At 44.8% G+C, this 19492-nt stretch overlaps 3 protein-coding genes across 22 annotated transcripts in view; 1 reads left to right on the top strand and 2 right to left on the bottom strand.

The window, feature by feature from the left end:
• The window catches only part of CLEC16A (C-type lectin domain containing 16A), a 62762-nt gene extending 59525 nt beyond the window's left edge, over positions 1-3237 (bottom strand). For 9 of the 10 annotated variants that reach the window (XM_052680392.1, XM_052680395.1, XM_052680399.1 and 6 more), the window contains exon 1: positions 3033-3237. In XM_052680392.1, coding sequence (XP_052536352.1) covers positions 3033-3112 — 80 coding nt within the window. In that variant the 5' untranslated portion in view covers positions 3113-3237. The remainder of the gene's footprint in view (positions 1-3032) is intronic. The other variant, XM_052680394.1, reaches the window with a different exon arrangement.
• Positions 3238-4066: 829 nt separating this feature from the next.
• DEXI (Dexi homolog) lies at positions 4067-11262 on the top strand. 3 transcript variants are annotated; one of them, XM_052680411.1, is made up of 3 exons: positions 4067-4559; positions 6036-6127; positions 10618-11262. In XM_052680411.1, exon 1 carries the CDS (start codon positions 4175-4177, stop codon positions 4454-4456), a length of 282 nt encoding a protein of 93 aa, XP_052536371.1. In that variant the 5' UTR covers positions 4067-4174; the 3' UTR covers positions 4457-4559; positions 6036-6127; positions 10618-11262. The 3 variants fall into 3 exon arrangements, with proteins under 3 accessions (XP_052536371.1, XP_052536372.1, XP_052536375.1); XM_052680412.1 differs by having other exon boundaries at positions 6033-6127; XM_052680415.1 differs by lacking the exon at positions 6036-6127.
• A 1293-nt stretch (positions 11263-12555) lies between these two features.
• CIITA (class II major histocompatibility complex transactivator) overlaps positions 12556-19492 on the bottom strand; it is a 31475-nt gene continuing 24538 nt past the window's right edge. For 8 of the 9 annotated variants that reach the window (XM_052680385.1, XM_052680384.1, XM_052680386.1 and 5 more), the window contains 5 exons: positions 18504-18587; positions 17664-17747; positions 17001-17084; positions 16236-16328; positions 12556-14708 (listed from right to left, as the gene is read on the bottom strand). In XM_052680385.1, the coding sequence (XP_052536345.1) occupies positions 16256-16328; positions 17001-17084; positions 17664-17747; positions 18504-18587 (325 nt within the window). In that variant the 3' untranslated portion in view covers positions 12556-14708; positions 16236-16255. Of the gene's footprint in view, positions 14709-16235; positions 16329-16952; positions 17085-17663; positions 17748-18503; positions 18588-19492 lie in introns of those variants that run through there. The other variant, XM_052680389.1, reaches the window with a different exon arrangement.

Raw genomic sequence — 19492 nt, 5'->3', positions numbered from 1 at the left:
ATTAATTTACTTGCTATAATGTCACTACAGACCCTATGGTTTGTTGACACGCTGGCACACAGAGATATAACACAGCCCTCACTTCCAAACTACTCTGTTATGCATTTCTTGGAATGAAAGAGCTAAAGTGCAAACAAGCTTGTTCCTCCTACTGGACGTGCAATTTCCCACACCATGACAATAAAGGTACTGCACAGAAGCAGATTTTCTTTCTCAGAAATACTTAAAGTCAATCTTTACACATTGATTTTAGATAAGCCAAGTCTGTGCTCTGAAATGCTAAACCCTCAGAGGAACCGTGACAGATCTGTTGCTCTGCTGGGGACTGGAGATGAAGCAAAAACCCACCAGGAATTGTCACAGCACTGCCGACGATGGCATCAGAGGGATGAAGAGTTCTGCCAGCAGCTTAGTGAGACAGGTAAGAGTCTGAACGCTCTTCTGTTTAGAGACCACATTCAGGGCAATAGCATACCACATAACTCACAGATACAGGAAGTTTTAATGGCTTTTCTATTTATTACTTTAAAAATACATTAACACATGAGAGTTTAAGAAGTCAGGTGTTCAGAAATTGAAAAAAACACCAACAGATTTAACTATATTTGCTTCTTCATGCTGCCTGGAGCTATGGGATGATTTATTGTTCACACAGAGGAAACAACGTATAGCATGGACACTGCTTCAGGAAATGAATCAGCTGTGAAGGAAGCCTCCAGGCACAGGGCTATGGGCAGGGCATGTGACCAAGCCAGGAGAAATGCTCAGCATGCAGCTCTAATGGCAAAAAAATCTTTGTATTATCAGGGAACAATGAAAATACCAAGCATAGCAGCAACAAGTGGAAATACACTGAAGGTAACAAAAGGCAACAGGTAGGAAATGTTGTTCTTTGCATTTAGAAACAATGATATCATGCTTAAGTTCTGAGGCCTTCCACCAAAGCTGGAAAGCACAGGACACGTTCAATCAAACTCTTCAAAAACACAGCCTTAAGGAGCAGATTCCAGCCCAATTTCAGAGCTCAGGGCAAGTGAAGCAATGGCCTTTTCAGACCACTGTCACAAGCAGCCAATACCAGCGTGCAGCGAGCAAAGGCCTCCTCCTCTGACACCCTTAACAGCCCTGCTAACCAAAGGGTACGAAAGTGCCAAGGGCCCAAAAAAATCCATCAGAAGCACTGACAGTGAGAGAGGCTGTGAGATTGTGCTGTGCAATCTTGTTTCACCACTGGAAAAGCAGATTAAACTACAACTATTGCCACTTAGCAAGGAAACTGACATGCAAACAACCACAATGTGTCTTTAGCCAATCTGCTCAAGCAAATCTCAAACCGTATGCAAACAAATAGAAACAGAAGTTTCAGATCCAACACCTACTGATGAAAAGCAGTAACTCTCCCACTAGACAGGCATATTGTTTACAATTTCGGTAGAACTCTAACTTTATGAACATTGAAAAAAAAAAAAAAAAAAAAAAGTATTCCCTAAGGGACAGCCCTGGTTAATTCTGCTCTCATAACTTACCATAATATACTTCCTATACACTGAACTAATTTTTAACAGCAAGGTCAGCGAGTTCTGCACAGCTCACTGACGAGGAACACAAGGTGGGATTCTGCCAGAGTTGAAAAGGCAGGAACATAGACAGCTCACAGTGAGCTCACCAAGGCTGACTGCTAGGTCCCTTACACACACAACAAACCCAACCCAATCTGGAGCTTTAGCAGGGAAACATGTACTTCAGCTCTCAGGTAAGAAATCAAACATAACAAGCACAGCCCAATTCTTTGCTGCACAACCCAGCAGGATATCACTTGCTCTACGCTCTGTGGCTACAAGGAAACAAAAGATTACGTTTTTCTTGCCTCAAACATTCATCTCACCTTTTCCTGCTAAACTTGAACTCAGTTTCTCTGAATTTTTGACTTGCATCAACATCCTTGCTTTGTCTGCAAGCATAATACCAAACCCAGGCAGACCTACCGCTCCTCAAGCACTGAGTAGCACCCAAGGACCAGCCCTCATAATGAGAACACTGCTGTGTCTGTATCTGAGCATGGCTCTTGCCTGCAATGCTGCACACAATGTGCTCAGCCTGACCCTCCCGGATCACTTCCTGCAGTACTGCTGCCTCACTCACTGCGCTCAGGTTTGTTTTATGTACTTGATTTTCCTGTCACACACTGCAGTTCAGTCTTGCTGCTTTAAAACGTTTCTCTAGTTTAAGTAAGGACCAGAAGCCATAGACCACTGTGATACTGCAACTGCGTGATCCAAATCTTGTGTGAGTGCACCCTGATCAGCGCTGTCAGACCCCATTCAAGCTCTTACAATCAGACCAACCATCAAAAACCAACAGCTTTACGTTTCTCAGTGAGATGCGTATTGGCAGCAACTTCATTTAGAAAATGCTTCTCTCCCCGCTCATCCTTTGCTGCTCAGCAGAAAGAGAAGCAGGACCTCATTGACCCACCTCCACCAGCGCAGCGCTCGGAGGAGATGCTGCGACGTGCAGCCGCGTTACCAGCTGTGCGCCCAGCAGCACGGAGGGCAGCGCAGCGCTGCGTTCCCCCCGCAGCCCCGGCCCGAAGGAACGCGACATTTCTTGTTTTTACCGCCTCTTATGCTCTATTTCCTAGGACGAACCCGCGACGTTGTTACAAATTAAAAGCCACGGCCACGAGCGCGGCACCACCTCACGGAAGCGCGTCTCTCCCGGGGGTGTTTCGGGGCGAGCAGACACGGCCCAACGCGGAGCCGAACTGCGGGACAAAACACCGCGGTACCGCGTGGAACCCAGCCGGGGGAAGCCGCCATGAAGGGCACGGGCGGGAAAGCGCCAGGAGCGCAGCCCCTCAGCACAGAATAGCACAGTATGGCATGGCAGGACACGGCACAGCCTGGCACAGCAAACTATGGCACAGCACACTGTGGCACAGCACAACCCGGCACGGCTCTGACCCGCCCCGCGCCGCCCCCACAGCTGCAGCGCCGCTCCCGCCCGCCGCCCCCCTCACGGCTCCCGCTCACTTGAGGTGATCCAAGGAGTGAATGCTGCGGGCGGCCTTCCCGTGCCCGCCGCCCACCCAGCTCCGGGAGCGGCCGAACATACTGGCGGAGCACGGCGGGGTCTTATCTCCTCATGGCCCCGTGGGGACGGCCGGCGCAGGCCGCGGACGGAGCTCAACGTCGCTGACGGCCGCCGGCGCGCACCCGCAGCCGTGCGCATGCGCGGCCGGGGCACGCCGGGAATCGCTCCTCCGAGCGGACTGCAGCTCCCGGCGGGCATCGCGCCGCTCTGTCTGCTGCTTAGACCGTGGGCAGCGCGCGCCTTCGTGCCGGGCTGCGGGAAGCTGAGCAGCGCAGCGCCGGCTGCTTGCCGGGCACGACGGGGAGTGCTGCGGGCCAGCCCTCAGAGCTCCGTAGGTGGGAAGAATGTAAACAAGCAAAGGCAGCACCGGCGCTGAGGTGCGCGCTGCTTCCTTCCATAACGGGGCGCTGCGTGCGGGCTCCGACACCGCGCGTCGCCTCAGGCGGGCGGCTGCGGAGCGGGGAGAGGGCAGACCTCGAGTGGAGAGCAGCTTCGGGCAGCTGGAGCTGGAGCCGAGATCAAACCGATGTAAAAAAAAAAAAAGAAAGAAAAAGAAAAAAAGAAAAAGAAAAGTTTACAGTCGCACTTTCGCTTCTGCGCGCGGTGAGAGAATGCCGCAGGGAGCCCCGCAGCCCCACGGGACAACCTATGGAACAGCCCTATGGGACAGCCAGCCCCGCACGGCCAAGCCCCGCTGCGGAGGCGCTGACGGACGCCCCCTTCAACCCGGCCCGATCAGCGCTGACCGCCCCCAGGCGCGGCCACCAGCAGCGGCGCGGGGGGAACGCGGAGGTGAACGGCGCGGCGGGGCGGAGCGGAGCGCGCGGGGCAGGCGCTCGGCCCCGATGCGGCAACGCGCCCGCGGGGTCGTTCCGCCGAGTTCGCGGGCGGGAGGAGGCCGGGAGGCGGCGGCGCTGCGGCGGCCGGTGCTCCGAGGAGCGCCTTCTGCCGGCGGCGGGGCTGCGGCAGCCGGAGTCGCGCGGTCCGCCCGCAGCTCGGCGGCGCCGCCTCTCCCCGCAGGTCTGCTCCGGCTCCGTCCCCGCTCTGCGCCCCGGGGGCCGCGGCCCGCCGCCCCGGCTGCATGCCCGCCGCGGTATCGGCACGGCTGGATTCGCTGGAGTCCTGGGCCTTTCACGCGCTGCTGGTGCTGCCCTATATGTTCTACGTGGGCTTGTTCTTCGTCAACGTGCTGATCTTGTACTACGCCTTCCTGATGGAGTACATCGTCCTCAACGTGGGCATCGTCTTCCTGCCCGAGGACATGGACCAGGCGCTGGTGGACCTGGGGGTGCTCTCCGACCCCGGCTCGGCGCCGTACGAGACCGACGGCGAGCTGGACGTATTTGACACCTACTTGGAGTGACGCCGTACCGGCGCGGCGCCGGGATGCCCGCGCCGCCTCTCCCCTCTCGGCGCCCCCGGAACGCGCCGCCGCCGCCGGGCTGGGCCGCGGAGGGGCCGCAGAAGTAAGTGAGAGCCGGCGGCTCCCGGGGACCCGCAGCCTTCGGAGCGGCGGGGAGGGACCGGCGGGGCGAGGGGAGGGCCGAGCTGCTCTCCGGGCGGCTGCGGCTGACAGCGCGGCGTCGGGGCTGCGGCGGTCAGCAGCCGCGCTTCCCGAGGCTCGGAGGTGCTGCGAGCCTTTGCCCGGGATCGTCGCTGCGATCGGAGTGCGAGGGTCTGTTTGATCAAACGTTTTGTTACCGCTGTAGCTGTCGGTGACGCTACCGCGTTGGAAATGTAAGGATCCGGTGTTTTGTAATGCTGAACTGCAGTTGGGGAGAGAACCACTATTTCCAGCGAGGATGTTCTGTGCCAAATGGATGTTAACAAAAATGTTCACAGTTTAAGTGTTTCCAGATCTGCCAACAGAATGTTTAAGCAAAATATCGCCTGTGAGTTTGAAAATCCAGTTAGGATGCCTTTGAAGTTACACTTGAAAACATGCAGGTAGGAGTTTCTGCTGTAAGGTCACAGAGATGACCTTGGTGAACACATCGCACAAGTGCTGCCTGTCACAGTACTATTTTAGTGTCTTCCACATGAAAAAAAACCACCATAAAAGCAAAACCACATCTCTACAATGCAGTCCTTCATACTGAAACTCTAAATATTTCCATTAAGGTTCCGTATAAAGCAATAGTGTCAGGTTTTGGTCAATAGCCTAGAAAATATGAAATGGGAATTGGTGTTGGATGAATATGGATAGCACCAACACAGGTGTGCAAGGCTTGGACAACACCATGTGGGAGCACAGAAGTGTGTGTGTGGCATTAGAGACACACATATCTCTTGCTTCTGGAGAAATCCCACTGCAGTTACAACAGATAAAAGCATACATGCATTTTGTGTATGCTGGCATGTCTGTTTGGTGCATCCCAAGCGACTGGGTTAGAATCCCTTCTGCTGGCACAGATCTGTAGCAGAGCTGAACTGCCCACACTGTGCTGCTGCTATGGCTGTCCTCGGCCCTTTTCAGTTGGGCAAACAACACATGAGGTTTGAATACAGGGATAGGAATCGAAAGCCTTTGTAAGTATCCTTCAGACCGGTATCTCCTGTCTTCCAGGGAAGAAATTCATAATAATTAATGGAAATCTAAGCAAAATCTTTCGTGCAGAAAGTTCTAATCCTTTGCTCCTCAGAAACACCTTCCCCCAAACTGCTGATCTTATTACTCCAACATCATCTAGTACAAGGATTCAGAAAATAAACATTTTTTAATGCTAGTATTAGGTGATGGTAGAGGACTTTTCTGCTGGCCAGGATTTGTTACAGTGAATTCATCTGGTTTTCAGGGAGACCCAAGGAGAATAACAGCCACAGTTCATGCAGGGGATTCTTCCTACTACACGAGCACGTCGTTTCATAGGGCACAGGACGTGAGCACCAATCTATTCAATGTCAGTAAATGGGCTTCTTAACATTTCCCTTTATGTTAGTAGGTTAAGAAGCTCTTCAAAGTACTTGCTACTCTCACTGTAAGACAACATCAGCTCCATGTGTAGAAATGGCAGTGATGTCACCATGCTCAGAGGTAAGCACCAGCCTGCTCAGCCCTGTCGTTTGGCAGCTGTTGTCTTACATTGTTGTTTCTTCTGAGAACCAAATTACAAATCTCCAATTACCGGAGAGCAAAGCATACACCATTACTGTGCTTCATCTATTTATATATTTAATTATACGTTCAGCAACTGGGCTGTAAATTGCCTGGTTATTCAGCTAGCAGGCCAAGGCTCAGCACATCACCACGAGGAGGGATTTGTGCTCAGATCCTGCTTACGGAGTTCTTCACAGTGCTGTGGTATTTGTCACCACCAGCTCCCCATGTGAAGCCATGGGCACAGGAATGCTCACTTCGAGCTGGCATGCTGAGGATTCAGCACATGATGCAGAAAGAGCGGTCTCAGCTTTAGCAGCAGGGATGAAATGGTAGGAGTATGGCTCTTTGCACTAAGAATAAAAGGAGTGCTCTTCATGTGACTCACCAGCGATTACTGAGAACAACTAAACAGCAGTGATTAGCCTCAGGTAAAGCCTTGCAGGTGTGCTCCTTGCATTTAAAAAGTGTTGCCTGCCACGCAGGAGATGAGTGGCATGCATGAACAGGGAGGAAATCCCAAGAGGCCGTTCTACGCAATGTGGAATGGCTTATTTCAAAGGAAAGGAGCGTGTGGATCAGAAGAGCTGTGTTCTCTCTTGCACTGAAAACCTCAGCTGAATAAACTCACTAGGAGCAGAATTACATTCAGGTTTCTAACCATAATTGGTGGCAGAGGCTGAAGATAGACAACTAAGAAGACTCCTGTCCTTCTCAAATGGAGAAAACCATCTGTGTGAGCTGAGTAGGATTGAGCTGACTCACGGCACCTACCCTTTTCCCTCGGGTATGCCAGATTCTTCATCATATTTCAAGTTCCCTGAAATAAGGTGATGTGATTGTTGTCTTTGCACTGCCTTAAAATCAGATGTGACTCATCGCAAAGTACTTTAATCAAAGGATAATGAGCAATTGATAATGAAACCAAATTGGAAATATTCGATTTACATAATTTTACTGTACAAGTGTTACCTATGGTTTTGTTTTTTTTTTTTTACAAAATGAATTACAGTGTATGTCTTTGATGAGCAGAATCCAGCACCCAAAAGCTTGTGACTCAGCACTTCTGCTCTTTGCCAGCATGCAAATCCTGAATCAGTCAAAGAAATAGCTGCACTCATCAGCTTATCAAAGTAGTGCCAATTAGAGCTGAGGGCTCAGCGTCTGCAGAAGGCAGTGTGGTCCAGTGGGGAAGGAAATAAGCATGCTGGGCTCCTGCCTGGGTCTGCCTCTGTGAGCTTACCTCAGCTGTGCTTCTCTTCCATCTCAGAAACTGAGATGCCTCATGAAGGAGCAGATCAGAAGAATGTTACCACCAGCCATGCCAGGATGCACATAAATGCATTAGAACTTTCCCTGACTTGCAATCATACAAATAATGAGCAGAGTGATCTGTTACGTTTTTTAACCTTCTCATTTTTCACTCTGCTCTTCCCTTATTTGTAGGAATCTCCTTGCCAAAGAAAAAGGTGAATCATTGACTCCATGAGATGGATTTGTCTATTTTGTTATCAGTTGTAATAATGACAGCATTAAGAGCAACAGCTGGAATTTTCACAGCTGTGAACTCTTAGGTGTTACTAAAATTACTAGAAGCTGAATGCTCAAACTCACCTGGCAGCTCTGCTATAAAGAGACTCGTATTCCAGCAGTTCTTTGCAAGAGTTCTGTCCTAGATGGAAAGAAGAAAGAATTGTGGCTGAATAATGAACTGTCCATTCAGTGCTGCTAACCACAGCCTGGCAGGTTGAATTCAGTTTGATTCTTTTTGTTTGTTTTCTCTTGAAAATGGGCAAAACAGCACTTTGTTTCAGATGACACTTGCAATCCTAAAATAGAAGAATAATTTGTTTAGAGAAATGTAGGATGCATATTTGATCCGTCCAACTCTTTGTCTTTCTTCCCTCGTAATGATGCTCATTTATATACTGATATATAAGTGGTACACAGAAATGGCTAACGCTTTCCATTTCTTCAGGGAAGTTTTCAGATGGTCTTTCTCTTCCCAGTTATAGAGCCCGGGTGTTTTGTCTGGCCACAAAGTTGGGAAAAAACAGGTGAAAAGTTTGAGGGATGTTCTCTGGGAACAAGAAGTGTTTCTAAAATATATCCTGTCTACTTTTCAAGCCTGGTATGAGATCAGTGTTCATTAAAAAGAACTAGCAGGAGTTGAAATCAATCACAGAATCAAACTGGAAACTTCTGGAAAAGTTGTGCAGCTGAGACCTGAATACAGGAGGATCAGTGTCTCTTTCAGGCACTTGAAACTACTGAGGAAAATCTGACACAAATTTACTCATTCAATTTACAAACTACATTCTCTTCATGTAGAATAGTATGCATTTCTTCTAAGATTTTTTTTTTTTTAAAGAAGTTGAGCATTCTGTCAAGAATTCCATAAGCATCAGTAGAAACTCCACCATCTACTGGCATTAAGGGGTTTAAAAATCTTCCTTTTCTAGGCCTGGTGGGGGGTTGGTGTGGAATAGGATCAGTGGAAATGGAGGGGTCCCACTGCTCAGGGTTTTCTTTTGCCATGAATAACCAACTCCATCTTGCTCTGGAGATGGGTGCTGAGAAGCATCAGTTTTGTGACCTGCTATGGGGAATGCACTGCTGACCTTCCCTTCATCCTGTCAAGGGTGTTGTTTCCCAACTGCTAAACAGCAATTTTCCCCTTTGTCACAGTGGGTTGTGGCTCCTCATGCTCTGTTCTGTATTCCTCTGTGAGAATTGTATGGTCCATCTACCCATAATAAAAAAAGCAAGGGCTAACGGAAGCCATATATGACAAGGATGCAATGGATAATAATGACATGCACCAGGTGATGCATTGCTGTGTAAAGCTCTAGTTCAGGTGAGTGACTTAAGGCTTTTCTTTGAAGGGCCAGGAACAAGGACCTGAGGCTCACACAGGCAGCGTGGCCCAAATAGGCCGCAGTATCTGAAATACTTTTAGAAAGCTGGAAACAAGGCAGACAATGCCTGGATGCAGAGCAGGGTCACTGCATTTCCTTTGGCCCAGCCCATCATGAGCAATGACTTCACACATAGAATTAACAGAAATACCGGTGGCTGCTTCTACTGTTTCCTCTTCTAATGCTGAAGTTGCGCTCTACCAGCTGTGCTATTGAATGCTGGCAGGTATGTTCAGGCTGTTGGATGACTGCTTCTGAGATCTGAAAAACATCTGTTATCTTTTGATTTTTAGGGGCTTTTTTTGGTTTTCTGTTAAGGATTAGGTTCACATAAAATTTGAAGGACAGAACAGAAATACAAGATTGAATATCCTGGTCAATTGTATCACATCTGCCTCCACAAATTACCGTCCTGGTCTAGCAGCCCTGCAGACACGTTTGAAACACGAGTTGGACAGCTTTATGCTTTGCTTTGGAAGCCCAGCACGTTTTGCTGTGCTGTTTTTAAGTCAGCTGAGGATTCGATCTGCAACGCAGAACAACCATCTCTCAGAACTACCACTGTGTTTGTTCAGATAACATCACATTTGTAACCTTTTAGAACTGCTGTTCCCCTTGCTTTGAGAGTCATGATATGAGCATATTGCTGTTAGCAGGGTACTGTAGTGTTAAGCATTTGAGAAAAGAACCTTACTGACCACAGAAGAGCTTCTCACTCCTGGCTTTGCATCTGCTAAGAGGCACAGAGTAACATGGGGACAAGTCATACCAGGACCACCCTGCCTGCATTCTGGCTCCAGCTGTGGCAGGCGATGCCATTTGGGAGCACACATAAACTTGGCCAAAATCTGCAGTGCTCCTTTTGCGCTTTCCGCATCCCCAGTGGAAGAACTAGAGATGTTAGAGGGCATGGTGCTGCCCGGCCCTGTAGCTGCTGCTTTCCAGTTCCTTCTCCCAGCCCCTTAAACCTGAAATGAGCTGGTCCTTCCCCTGGATCTTTGCAGTTTAGTCTTTCTTGTCTAACCCTCTTTGCTACACTTTGGTCTTCTTGAGATATGGGAACCATATGTGCACATAGTACTCATACACAGTGGCTTTTATGGTACTCACCATCTTCTCAGTGCCCTTCATGATGATGTCCAAAGTTTTCTTGGCTTTTTTGTGTGCCACGGCTGAGATACTGAGCTCAGGGCGTTGGTGGTGGTGATGCCTGGCTGTAGTTGTCAGCTCCAACCTATGTCACATAGGCAGGTCTTGATTTTTTCTCTCTAATTGGATTATACATCATCAAAGGTCACCTGCCTTTTTTTGCCCACTCAGTGTTATGAGGTCCTCCTGGAGTTCTTTGCTGTCAGTGCAGCACCTGAGCACCTCAAACAGTTGATTGATTGATTGATTTACTTTTGAAAGAAACATGGTATGGTGCTGTATCTAACATACACAGGCTTCTCTGTTCAGTGTGGGTCTGGAGGGTTACTATGTATTTGTTATGTGTTCTTTTTTAAACAGATTCATTGAACACCTGAAATGGATTATGACCAGGTTAATGGATCAAGTTATGGAAAGAAACTGTACTCTGAAGTGTAGAGGTGAAAAGAAGGACAAGGGGACAATGAGAAGAGTTGTTATCAGACCTTGTCAGCTGTGACTTTTTCCTCATGACCATTGCCTCTTGAGTGTGCACTACCTGCTGTGATTCATGTACAGTACTGGGCTTCCATAGGTAATTCGGGGATGGACTCTGTGAACAAATAATATAAGCTATGTTCTCTTACAAAGAAAATCAACATATTACTCAGATTTGATAAACTTTTCAATAAATACCATTTCACCTGAATGGACACACTGTACATGCTGCTTAAGCAAGTTTTGCATTCACACATTGAAAACTCTACCAGCCAATAGCTCCACATCTGTGCTTTCTCAGGGGAACACATCAGGAGTGCCGCAGGGTTCTGTTCAGGGCAGTATTATGACAAGAAGTGCACTAGTAAGAGACTTTGTTTAAATTGCAAGCTTTGAAACAGATCAGGACTGACTTTTGTTAGGTGGATTCATTATCTAACACAAGATAATTTGCAGATTAAGTTCATGTTCCTATGTACAGATCTGAAAGCAATACAATAAAGATTGACCTTTTCCATGAAAGAGTAAGGAGTCATTTGTTGGAGTGGTTCTTTTTCCATTTGAACAGAAAATAACATGAAAATGCTTTTCATGCTAAAAGCAGTTCCTGATTACTGAGATGGCCAGCATACAGAAAGTCCTTCTGCAAGGAAAATGTATAGGGGAAAAAAAAAGAAGCTATTATGCTGGTTTTGTCCTACTACATATCTTCCAAGGTTGAGTTTTCATAACAGTGCAGTTGCTAAACCAAGTTGATGTATCAAGAATGTTTCTGAATTTTCACGTAGGCACCTGTGTAAAGAACAGACAAGTCTAAAGACTTGTTAAGTTTGTGTTTGTGTGCCCATTTGGGACTAACACGAGGAATACTGGATTTTGCTACCAAAGGCAGCATGTCTGCTGGTTGTATAGTTGTGACTTTAATACTGTTCAGAAATAGCTTACACCAATTATTCAGGGTCACACGTATGCCATTTTAAGGACATGGTTTAGTTTGTCATTGTGGGTTCTACAGCATCTGCTGCTTGGTAATCGCTCTCTGCAGTGGGTTTATGCTGTGTGACTCACAGATTAAGGAATACAGTTTCCACCAAGTAATTCACCTTGGAGATTCTAAACTGAAGATCAAGATTTCTGACTTTTCAGAGCAGTTCAACTTTAGTTTTAAACGATGGGGAAAGTGATCAGATTACAAGTACATCCGATTGCCATCATCAAACAAGCCTTAGCATTTTAGCAAGGTTTCAGGTCTAACAAAAAGAATTTGGGCACAAAGAGACTAGATAAGCATTCTTCTCATCCTCCAACATTTTGGAATGCAGATTTGATTTTTTTCAGTGAATTCTGTCCTCTGCACATAAGGCACGCAACCGATGGAAGTCTTTTCCATGAGCTCTGTTACACAAGAGCGTCCAGCCTTTGATTAATTTAAAAACTTGTAAATGCAAAAAGCCCCAAGTGGGTTGGAACTTGGTGATTGGATGATGGACTTGGGGTCCCTTCCAACCCAAGCATTCTATGAGTCTATGATTTTTTTCTGTTATCAGCAGGCAGCTTCAGACAGCACTTTTATACCTTCTACCTGTGGATGCACAGTTTACCAGTTGGCTTTGCAAGATCCCACAGCCTGTTCAGAAAGCATTATTCTCTGTTTCCAGACCACTGTACTGCTGACTGCCAGCAGGACTGCGCTGTCTCCCTTGCACACTGCTTGCCATTACCACGGAACAGGAGAACCCTCAGCTTGTCGTCATGTTCAGCAGCGGTTTCCCAGTTTCCCAGAGAGAAAAACACAAATGATTTTCAATGAGTACTGCAAGCTACTGTAAAAAGGAATACTCACTTTTATTAATACTTTCAAAAAAGATGTATAAAGATGACCAAAACACTGCATCACAATCTACATTAAAGCCTACATCTCCCACTAAGAGAACAGTAGAATACCCAACACTATTATAGCAGTGCAGAGTGCTGTAACATTCAGCTGCCTCCATTATAGTTAGCATATTCTTAGATTCAGTCACAGTGAAGCCTGGTTGCAGAATTTATCCCTACAGGGGCATTTGTCATCCTAAGTGTGGTCCAAGGAAGCCGAGAGGAGTGCTCACTGTAGCTCTGCGTGGCTGGAGTGCTGTAGGCTGATGGGAATGTCACACTGAATTTAGCTCAAGCTGTTTCCCATTCAAGCAGCTTAAAGAGGGGAACATAAATGAGGTTTTTCCACACCTCTGGCTAGAACTTGAAGACTGCAGCAGATAATGAAGGCAAATATAATTTTCTAGTTAAAATCTCATTCTCCATAGTGTTTTTTACCTTGCCCTCCTGCACTACTACTCCACGTGCTAGGTCTGGTTCCTGACTTTTTTGAACAGAAACAATAAATTAGATGACCTTCCTTCCTTCTTTCTTTAAATTGTCAAGATTCTGCAGGTGCAGAAATGTAAGTGGAAACATAGAAATTGCTGGAAAGAACAAAGATTGAGGTTTTGAACTGTTTAAATTGGGGATGTTTTCAAACCAAGTAACAGAATATTTGGAAGGTGAGTTGAGAGATGCTCATTTGCAAAGATCTTTGATCAGTGTTGTCAGTGCTTCCTAGCAAAAGAGACTTAAAGGAGGCTGCTGATCAAGTTAGCAAAATGAGGTACACAGCCCTCCCTTCTCAATCAGTAGCATACTGGATGCTAGCTTCTACCATCCAACTTTGTTTTCCTGTTGCCACCTTGTATCTAGACATGCAGAGATCTAGTCCAGACAATTGCCTCTGTACAATTATTATTTTTTCCAGTGTTCAGAGGGCTGAAGTGCAAGAAAAGGAGACTGTTTTGCTATTGCTTTCAGCAGGACCAGGATTTGGCTCAAATAGCACTGAGGGCAGCAGCACAGATCCATGTTAATTCTTTGAAATACGCAATTTCCCGTCATTGCCTAATTCTTTTTAACTCTGCAGAAGCAGAAAGCATCAAGAATACAAAGTAGTGATTTCATTTTCAAGTATAGAATAGATGCTTATGCATTTAGTCTCACACTTGCAGGTGACAATTAAATCTCAATTCAGATATATAAATGAGAAGAAAAATTGGTTTCAGAAATCCAGTTTTGTTTTCAGTTTAGTGAAATTCTTTCACTTAAAAATAGAAAAAACCTCACACTTGTAAAGTTTCCATTTGTGACAGAGTAAAAACCTTTAAGCAATGTCACTCTGAAGATTTCTGTGCACTAGGCTGGAGCTGTTTGTATATAATTTGATTTCTGTCACATTATCAGAAAAATCCCTGATAGTTTTTCAGTTTAATTCATCTCTCTCCTCCCTCCAATCTTTTTGAAGGAATCTGTAACAAGACAATTCTTTGATAAAAAGTACTTTTCTTAAGGCAGCACTGATAATGAGCATGAAGAAAAGAGCCACTTCCAGATTCCCAAGGACAACATTACAATTTCAGACTGTTTTCCAGTCTGGTCGTTCTTGTGCTTCTGATCCAGACATTTCCATTTAATCCAGACTTACAGGTGAAAACTTCAACTTTGGTAGTCCAAAATCAAAACAAACTTAATTGTGTTTATCAATGGCACCACGAAACAATTAGTTTTCATCTCTCGTGACTTCAGACATTGAGGGTGCAGCAGCTTCGATGAATCGATAGAATTTTCTACTACCAATAAGCTGGTGACTCCTGTTCACTTTTAATACTGAAAATTATCCAGTTGTTCTTCTGTGAAACGTGTTACTTAACTGTTCATCAATTCAATGGAGACACAACTGAGTTTTTAAAAAGCACTTTAAATGACCTCTTAAAACTGTGAACTCCATCATTCACCCACTTCAAGCATCACCCAGAAGGTTCAATGTGACTTTTTTCATGTTGCCACTATCACACAAGTTGGCATTTAATTCCTGCTTCGTAATGGTAAGATAGTTCGAAGTGGTAAGATAGGAAAACACAGAAGAGACCTTCCCTTCTTCTTTATGTTACCTGTGAAACAATGGAAACAGGATATTAGATGAAAGCACGTCGACTTACTTGCCATTAACATTGCCAACACTGCAGATACGAGCTCCGAAGAAACACAGCAGTGGTCAGTGGGTGCTGGATGTTTCCAGATGGGAAACAGGATCCAGACTTCCTGATGCTGCCAATCCTCAGTGCTAATGAAGATAAATGCTCCCTCACATGCTCAGATACTGCACTAATGTGGTAACCTGTGCCACAAAAATGCACTGCGAACGCAAGAGAACAGTTGTGGAGGGAGATGCAAGGAGTTAGAGAAAATTCTGCCCTTATGAGGCTTCCCAGCAGTGTTGTGATCCTTAATGACTTCTCTCCGAAGTAGGTATGACTTTTCAACATGACAAAGCATTGGTATTTTGTTGTGCTGTCAGCTTAATTATTTAAAATATTAATAATCACTACAGCTTTTCTGTTCTGCTAGTCTGTGAAGCTGGCATGGCATCTGAATCTTCCAAAACCTGTAGCCTGATGACAGCTATAAAAATAGATAAATCTGCATGTGGTGATTAGTGCACTGAAAGCAAGAGTCATACACAGCTTCGGTGCTCCTGCATGGCTTTGGGGCCAAAGGCAACTGCAGGACTATTCAGAACAGCTGCTTAAGCAGCCTGGCAACCACTCTGCAGCGTGATGTTAGTCATTTGAAAGAAAGCTGGAGAGTCTCTGTTGTCTGACTTGACTCTGACTTCTTGATCCTCGCAGAGATCATTTCACTGATTCATCCTATATTAGTATTATTTTTTTTTTTTTCCACAAAAGCAGGAGGAAGCACATAGTGGAGAACAAGGAGTAGAAATCCTAAATGAAATCATAACTTCCCATAACTGCCTGCTGCAGCTCCATCGGACCAGTGATGTCAAGTCCAATCCTGGAAATGATCAGCAAGCTGTTCTTTGCTAAGGATGTAATTATTTCAAGGATCCTTGAGGCTGTGCAGGCAAAAATCAATGAAGTGAAAGCGGCAGCCAATGCAGTGGGCAAACTGCACAAAACGTACTGACAAAGAGGAATGTAGGAATGAATGGTTTGCTCTGAGTACAGTACAGGCACAGGCTCATAGGAAGACAAAACAGCTGTGGTGGATTTGTACTAAACAAAGGAGAAGTGACTTACTTCACTAAAAAACAGCACAAAACCATCTCTAATGAGTACAGAAGTCATGAGAAGAACTCAGATCTATTTAGTTTTGTGCAACTGAAGATGGAGGGTCGCAGGCCTGTTGCCAGGCACTGAACTGGGCTGAACCAGGAGCCCCTGATGGAGTTCATTCTTACAGCTCTTGCAGTCTGCTAGTGCTGGCGTTAGGGAAGAGAGGGGATCAAGATGACTGGGCAAAAGGGGATCTGTTGTGGTATTGATCTGTGCCAGCATGTCTTTATGTAGCCACATACACACAGATGCTGCTACTGTGCCTGCTGCCAGTGAGACCTGTGAGAATCTGCCACAAAACCAAATCTGTCTCCTGTCTCAAGGAGACAGGATTTACATTACCTTCACAGGATCATCTGAAGCTACACACTGATCCTAGAGTCCAGCTGCTGAAGGTGTTCAAGAACTCCATATGGAATCGTAGGATTCCACATCCTGTAAGAGCAAGTTCAGAAAAAAAAAAAAAAAGATTTTAAAACATAATTAATTCCACAGTTTTTTAGGGTTTTATTTCCATCATATATATATATTTTTTATATATATATAGTTGTTGTTAGAGGTAATAGAATTCTGCTTTGGCTTGTCTTCAGCCCCCCGGAATCATTCTGTAGCATTACTTAAGCTAAGGAACAAAGGAAAATACATTTTCATTTCAAAGTAAGCAGTCCACTCCCCCATTCCACAGCTGACTGTGATTATAGGACACACCACAGTCTTGTCTCCCTAATTGTTAGTTTCCTATCAAACTTCCTTTGAACGTGCACTGGCAGTGTCAGTCTATTTAACCTCTAATGATGGCTGTTCACTGTTTCTCCTTCAAATACAAGTCCTGCAGCACAGTTATCAGGTGCTCTGGAAGGGTAGGAGATAAACAGTGGAGTGCCAACTGTGCTTAAAGCAGGACAAGCTTGCTTGCCTGTGGCAATGGGGACTTAAAGCCACTGAAACCAGCGATTCATTTTTAGCATTTGTGTGACTGTTTCTGTATTTCAGTGATTTCTCTTAATGCCTCTTACAAACCTGACAAATACCTTAGATAGCATTAGCATGAATTCTCACCCGATTTACAAACTGAAGACACAGCAAACAATATAGCAGGAGACTTACACCAAATTTTTAATATGGGGACATTTTCTTAGGCTGTCAGTCAGCTGTTGGGCTCCTACACCAGTTATTTTGTTGTACTGAATGCTGAGGGGGAAAAAAAAACAACAAACCTCTTGTTAATTCAGGTCAGATCATGTAGCAGTACCATCAAACATTTCATTCAAAAGCAAAAATACTACAGGAGTGTGTCTGTGGATGAGGGGAAAAAAAGAAATCCATAATTCAAAAAACAAACTAAAATCATTTATTACCAAGTATTTAAAGAATTAGAAAGTTACATCTCTTGTGGTTCCACAGCATCTGTGGTGAACTACTTGTTAAGCCCTGACTATCTGTACTCCAATCATGTGCTTTTCCCCTTCACATGAGGCTGGTAGTGATGCACTGCTGTTCTATAAGAATAGGCAGCAACAAGGCAAGCCTTCATCATTTCCTAGAACCACATCAGCCCTCTCAAGAATTTCCTTCTGCGCTCCTCATTTTCAGGCAAATTCTACAATTTTCTGTCTCAACAAACGCCGGACTGTAAGGACAGCACAACCACACTAAAAAAAGATATTTCCCCTCAAATTTTGTCTCTTTTGCCTATAGCTTGAAGATGTGAGTTTTCAGTATCCACACAAATCAGCTCTCGTGGGCTGTTTCAGTAGATTCCATACTCACTCTAGCACTCTTAAAGAAGCCATTGCAGGAAGGACTTTTGCAAGGTTTTCTGCTCCAAAATCACAAATGCTATTGTTGTATAAGCTGCAGACAACAAAACCGATGCAGTCACAATTGAATAATGGTCAACACAAACAGACTCTGTGTTAGATCAAAGAATTCTAGGTATGACTGGTATGCCCAAGTTATCCTTATCTAATTGCAGTTAATCTTTAAAACATTTCCACGTTTTCTATATCAAGGCACATGATCATATATATCCTCCAGCTTACACAGCTATGGCAAAAACAGATCTAGGATTTTTAATGAATAAGGAGAAATTCCTGACACACTGGAGGAAATTAAAAATCTGCAAGAAAATGAGGATCAAAGCTATGGCACACTGCATTCAGAAGATTTCCAATGAGCAAACTATTCCAGAATTGCAGACCAGTTTCCTACATTCCAGTGACACTTCATTCAGGCCTATGCCAGATATTTTAACCAAGTGGGATGGACCATTAGTCCCCTATCTGCAAACACACAGTAGCCCGTTGCTGGCTTAGCAAGCTCTGCATAAGTTTGCAGTAGACCATGATTATAGGTGTGTATTTGTATGAGGCATTATTGGTTACCAGGTATTATGAATTGGCCTTACAAACCAGCATAGTTCTTGTTACATTCCTGAGATAAGCTTCTGTATATTTACACAGAGTCAAACATTCACCTTCTCACTACATAATTTGTGCAAGAATGAAATCAAAAGTCTGTCTATTGAAAATTTATTCTCTTTACAGTAATTTCTGATGGATACAGTGAGTAATGTTGTATAAAACAACCCAACAGGACACAACCACTTACCTTAGTGTTGTTAATGAAGACAAGGAGGGAAGAGCTGTAGCTAGTTTCTCTGCACCCACATCTGTTATCTTATTCTGTGACAAGCTACAGTAAGTGAAATTGCTTTGTTAGCTACACACATTTATTCTAATTGATTACAACGTGCAACAAATTGATTTTAGATGTCCTGAAAAACCAATGTGATGCTACAAAGCCTCAATTTACCATTAACCTGAGAGCTTTGCTCAGAAATTGAAATAAAACTGAATTTCAAGAATCTTTTCTTACAAACATGATTATCCTCTTGGTTAAATTTGGCAACTTTCTGGAAAACGAAGAGCAATAACTTGTGTTTTCAATAAAAAATAATAATAATAAAATTAAAAACAACAACAACAACAAAAAACCCCATACATTCACACTGGGAAGCCTAATGACATCATATGACTGTGAAATTGGATGGTTTCAAGAGCAAAGAGTTGAAAAGGAGGCAAACATATCAGCAAATTGCATTTTCCCACTGAAAAATTCAGTCCTCTGAAGCATCAGCAGAGGGGAGTCTTGATTGTGTGAGGTGGTGATTGGGACTGGCAACTTGTTTCTCCCTCACTCCCTCATTAAAGTCAGAAGCAGCAAGGTGAACTCCCCTTGAGTTTCAGCTTCACTCTGCTGCCTTTCCTCCTGCCCTTCAATGTTTGTGGCCCTAAGAATATGTCTGCCTTGGTCTGGCCCTTGTTCTTCCCTGAATTGCTTTAATTTTTGAGGCAGCTCTGGCAGAAACATCTCAATAATTCATATGCACCTTATCTTTTATTTTTAGTGCAATTTACACGTTGTGTTCGAACCAAAGGCAGGGAAAAGGCGAACTATAAACCCTGGGAGGAAATAGCGAATTGCAATAGGATTAAACTATTTCTCTAATGAATATGCAGATTAAATATGTCCATAGATTAATTGCTCTATTGTGCCCATGAGTTAGTCTTGCCTGTAATTGTTACCACACAGTCTCT

The sequence above is a fragment of the Tympanuchus pallidicinctus genome, unplaced genomic scaffold (genome assembly GCF_026119805.1).
Source record: "Tympanuchus pallidicinctus isolate F22 unplaced genomic scaffold, pur_lepc_1.0 scaffold18, whole genome shotgun sequence".
NCBI classification, from domain to species: Eukaryota; Metazoa; Chordata; class Aves; order Galliformes; family Phasianidae; genus Tympanuchus; species Tympanuchus pallidicinctus.
This window is presented reverse-complemented; position numbering and strand designations above follow the sequence as displayed.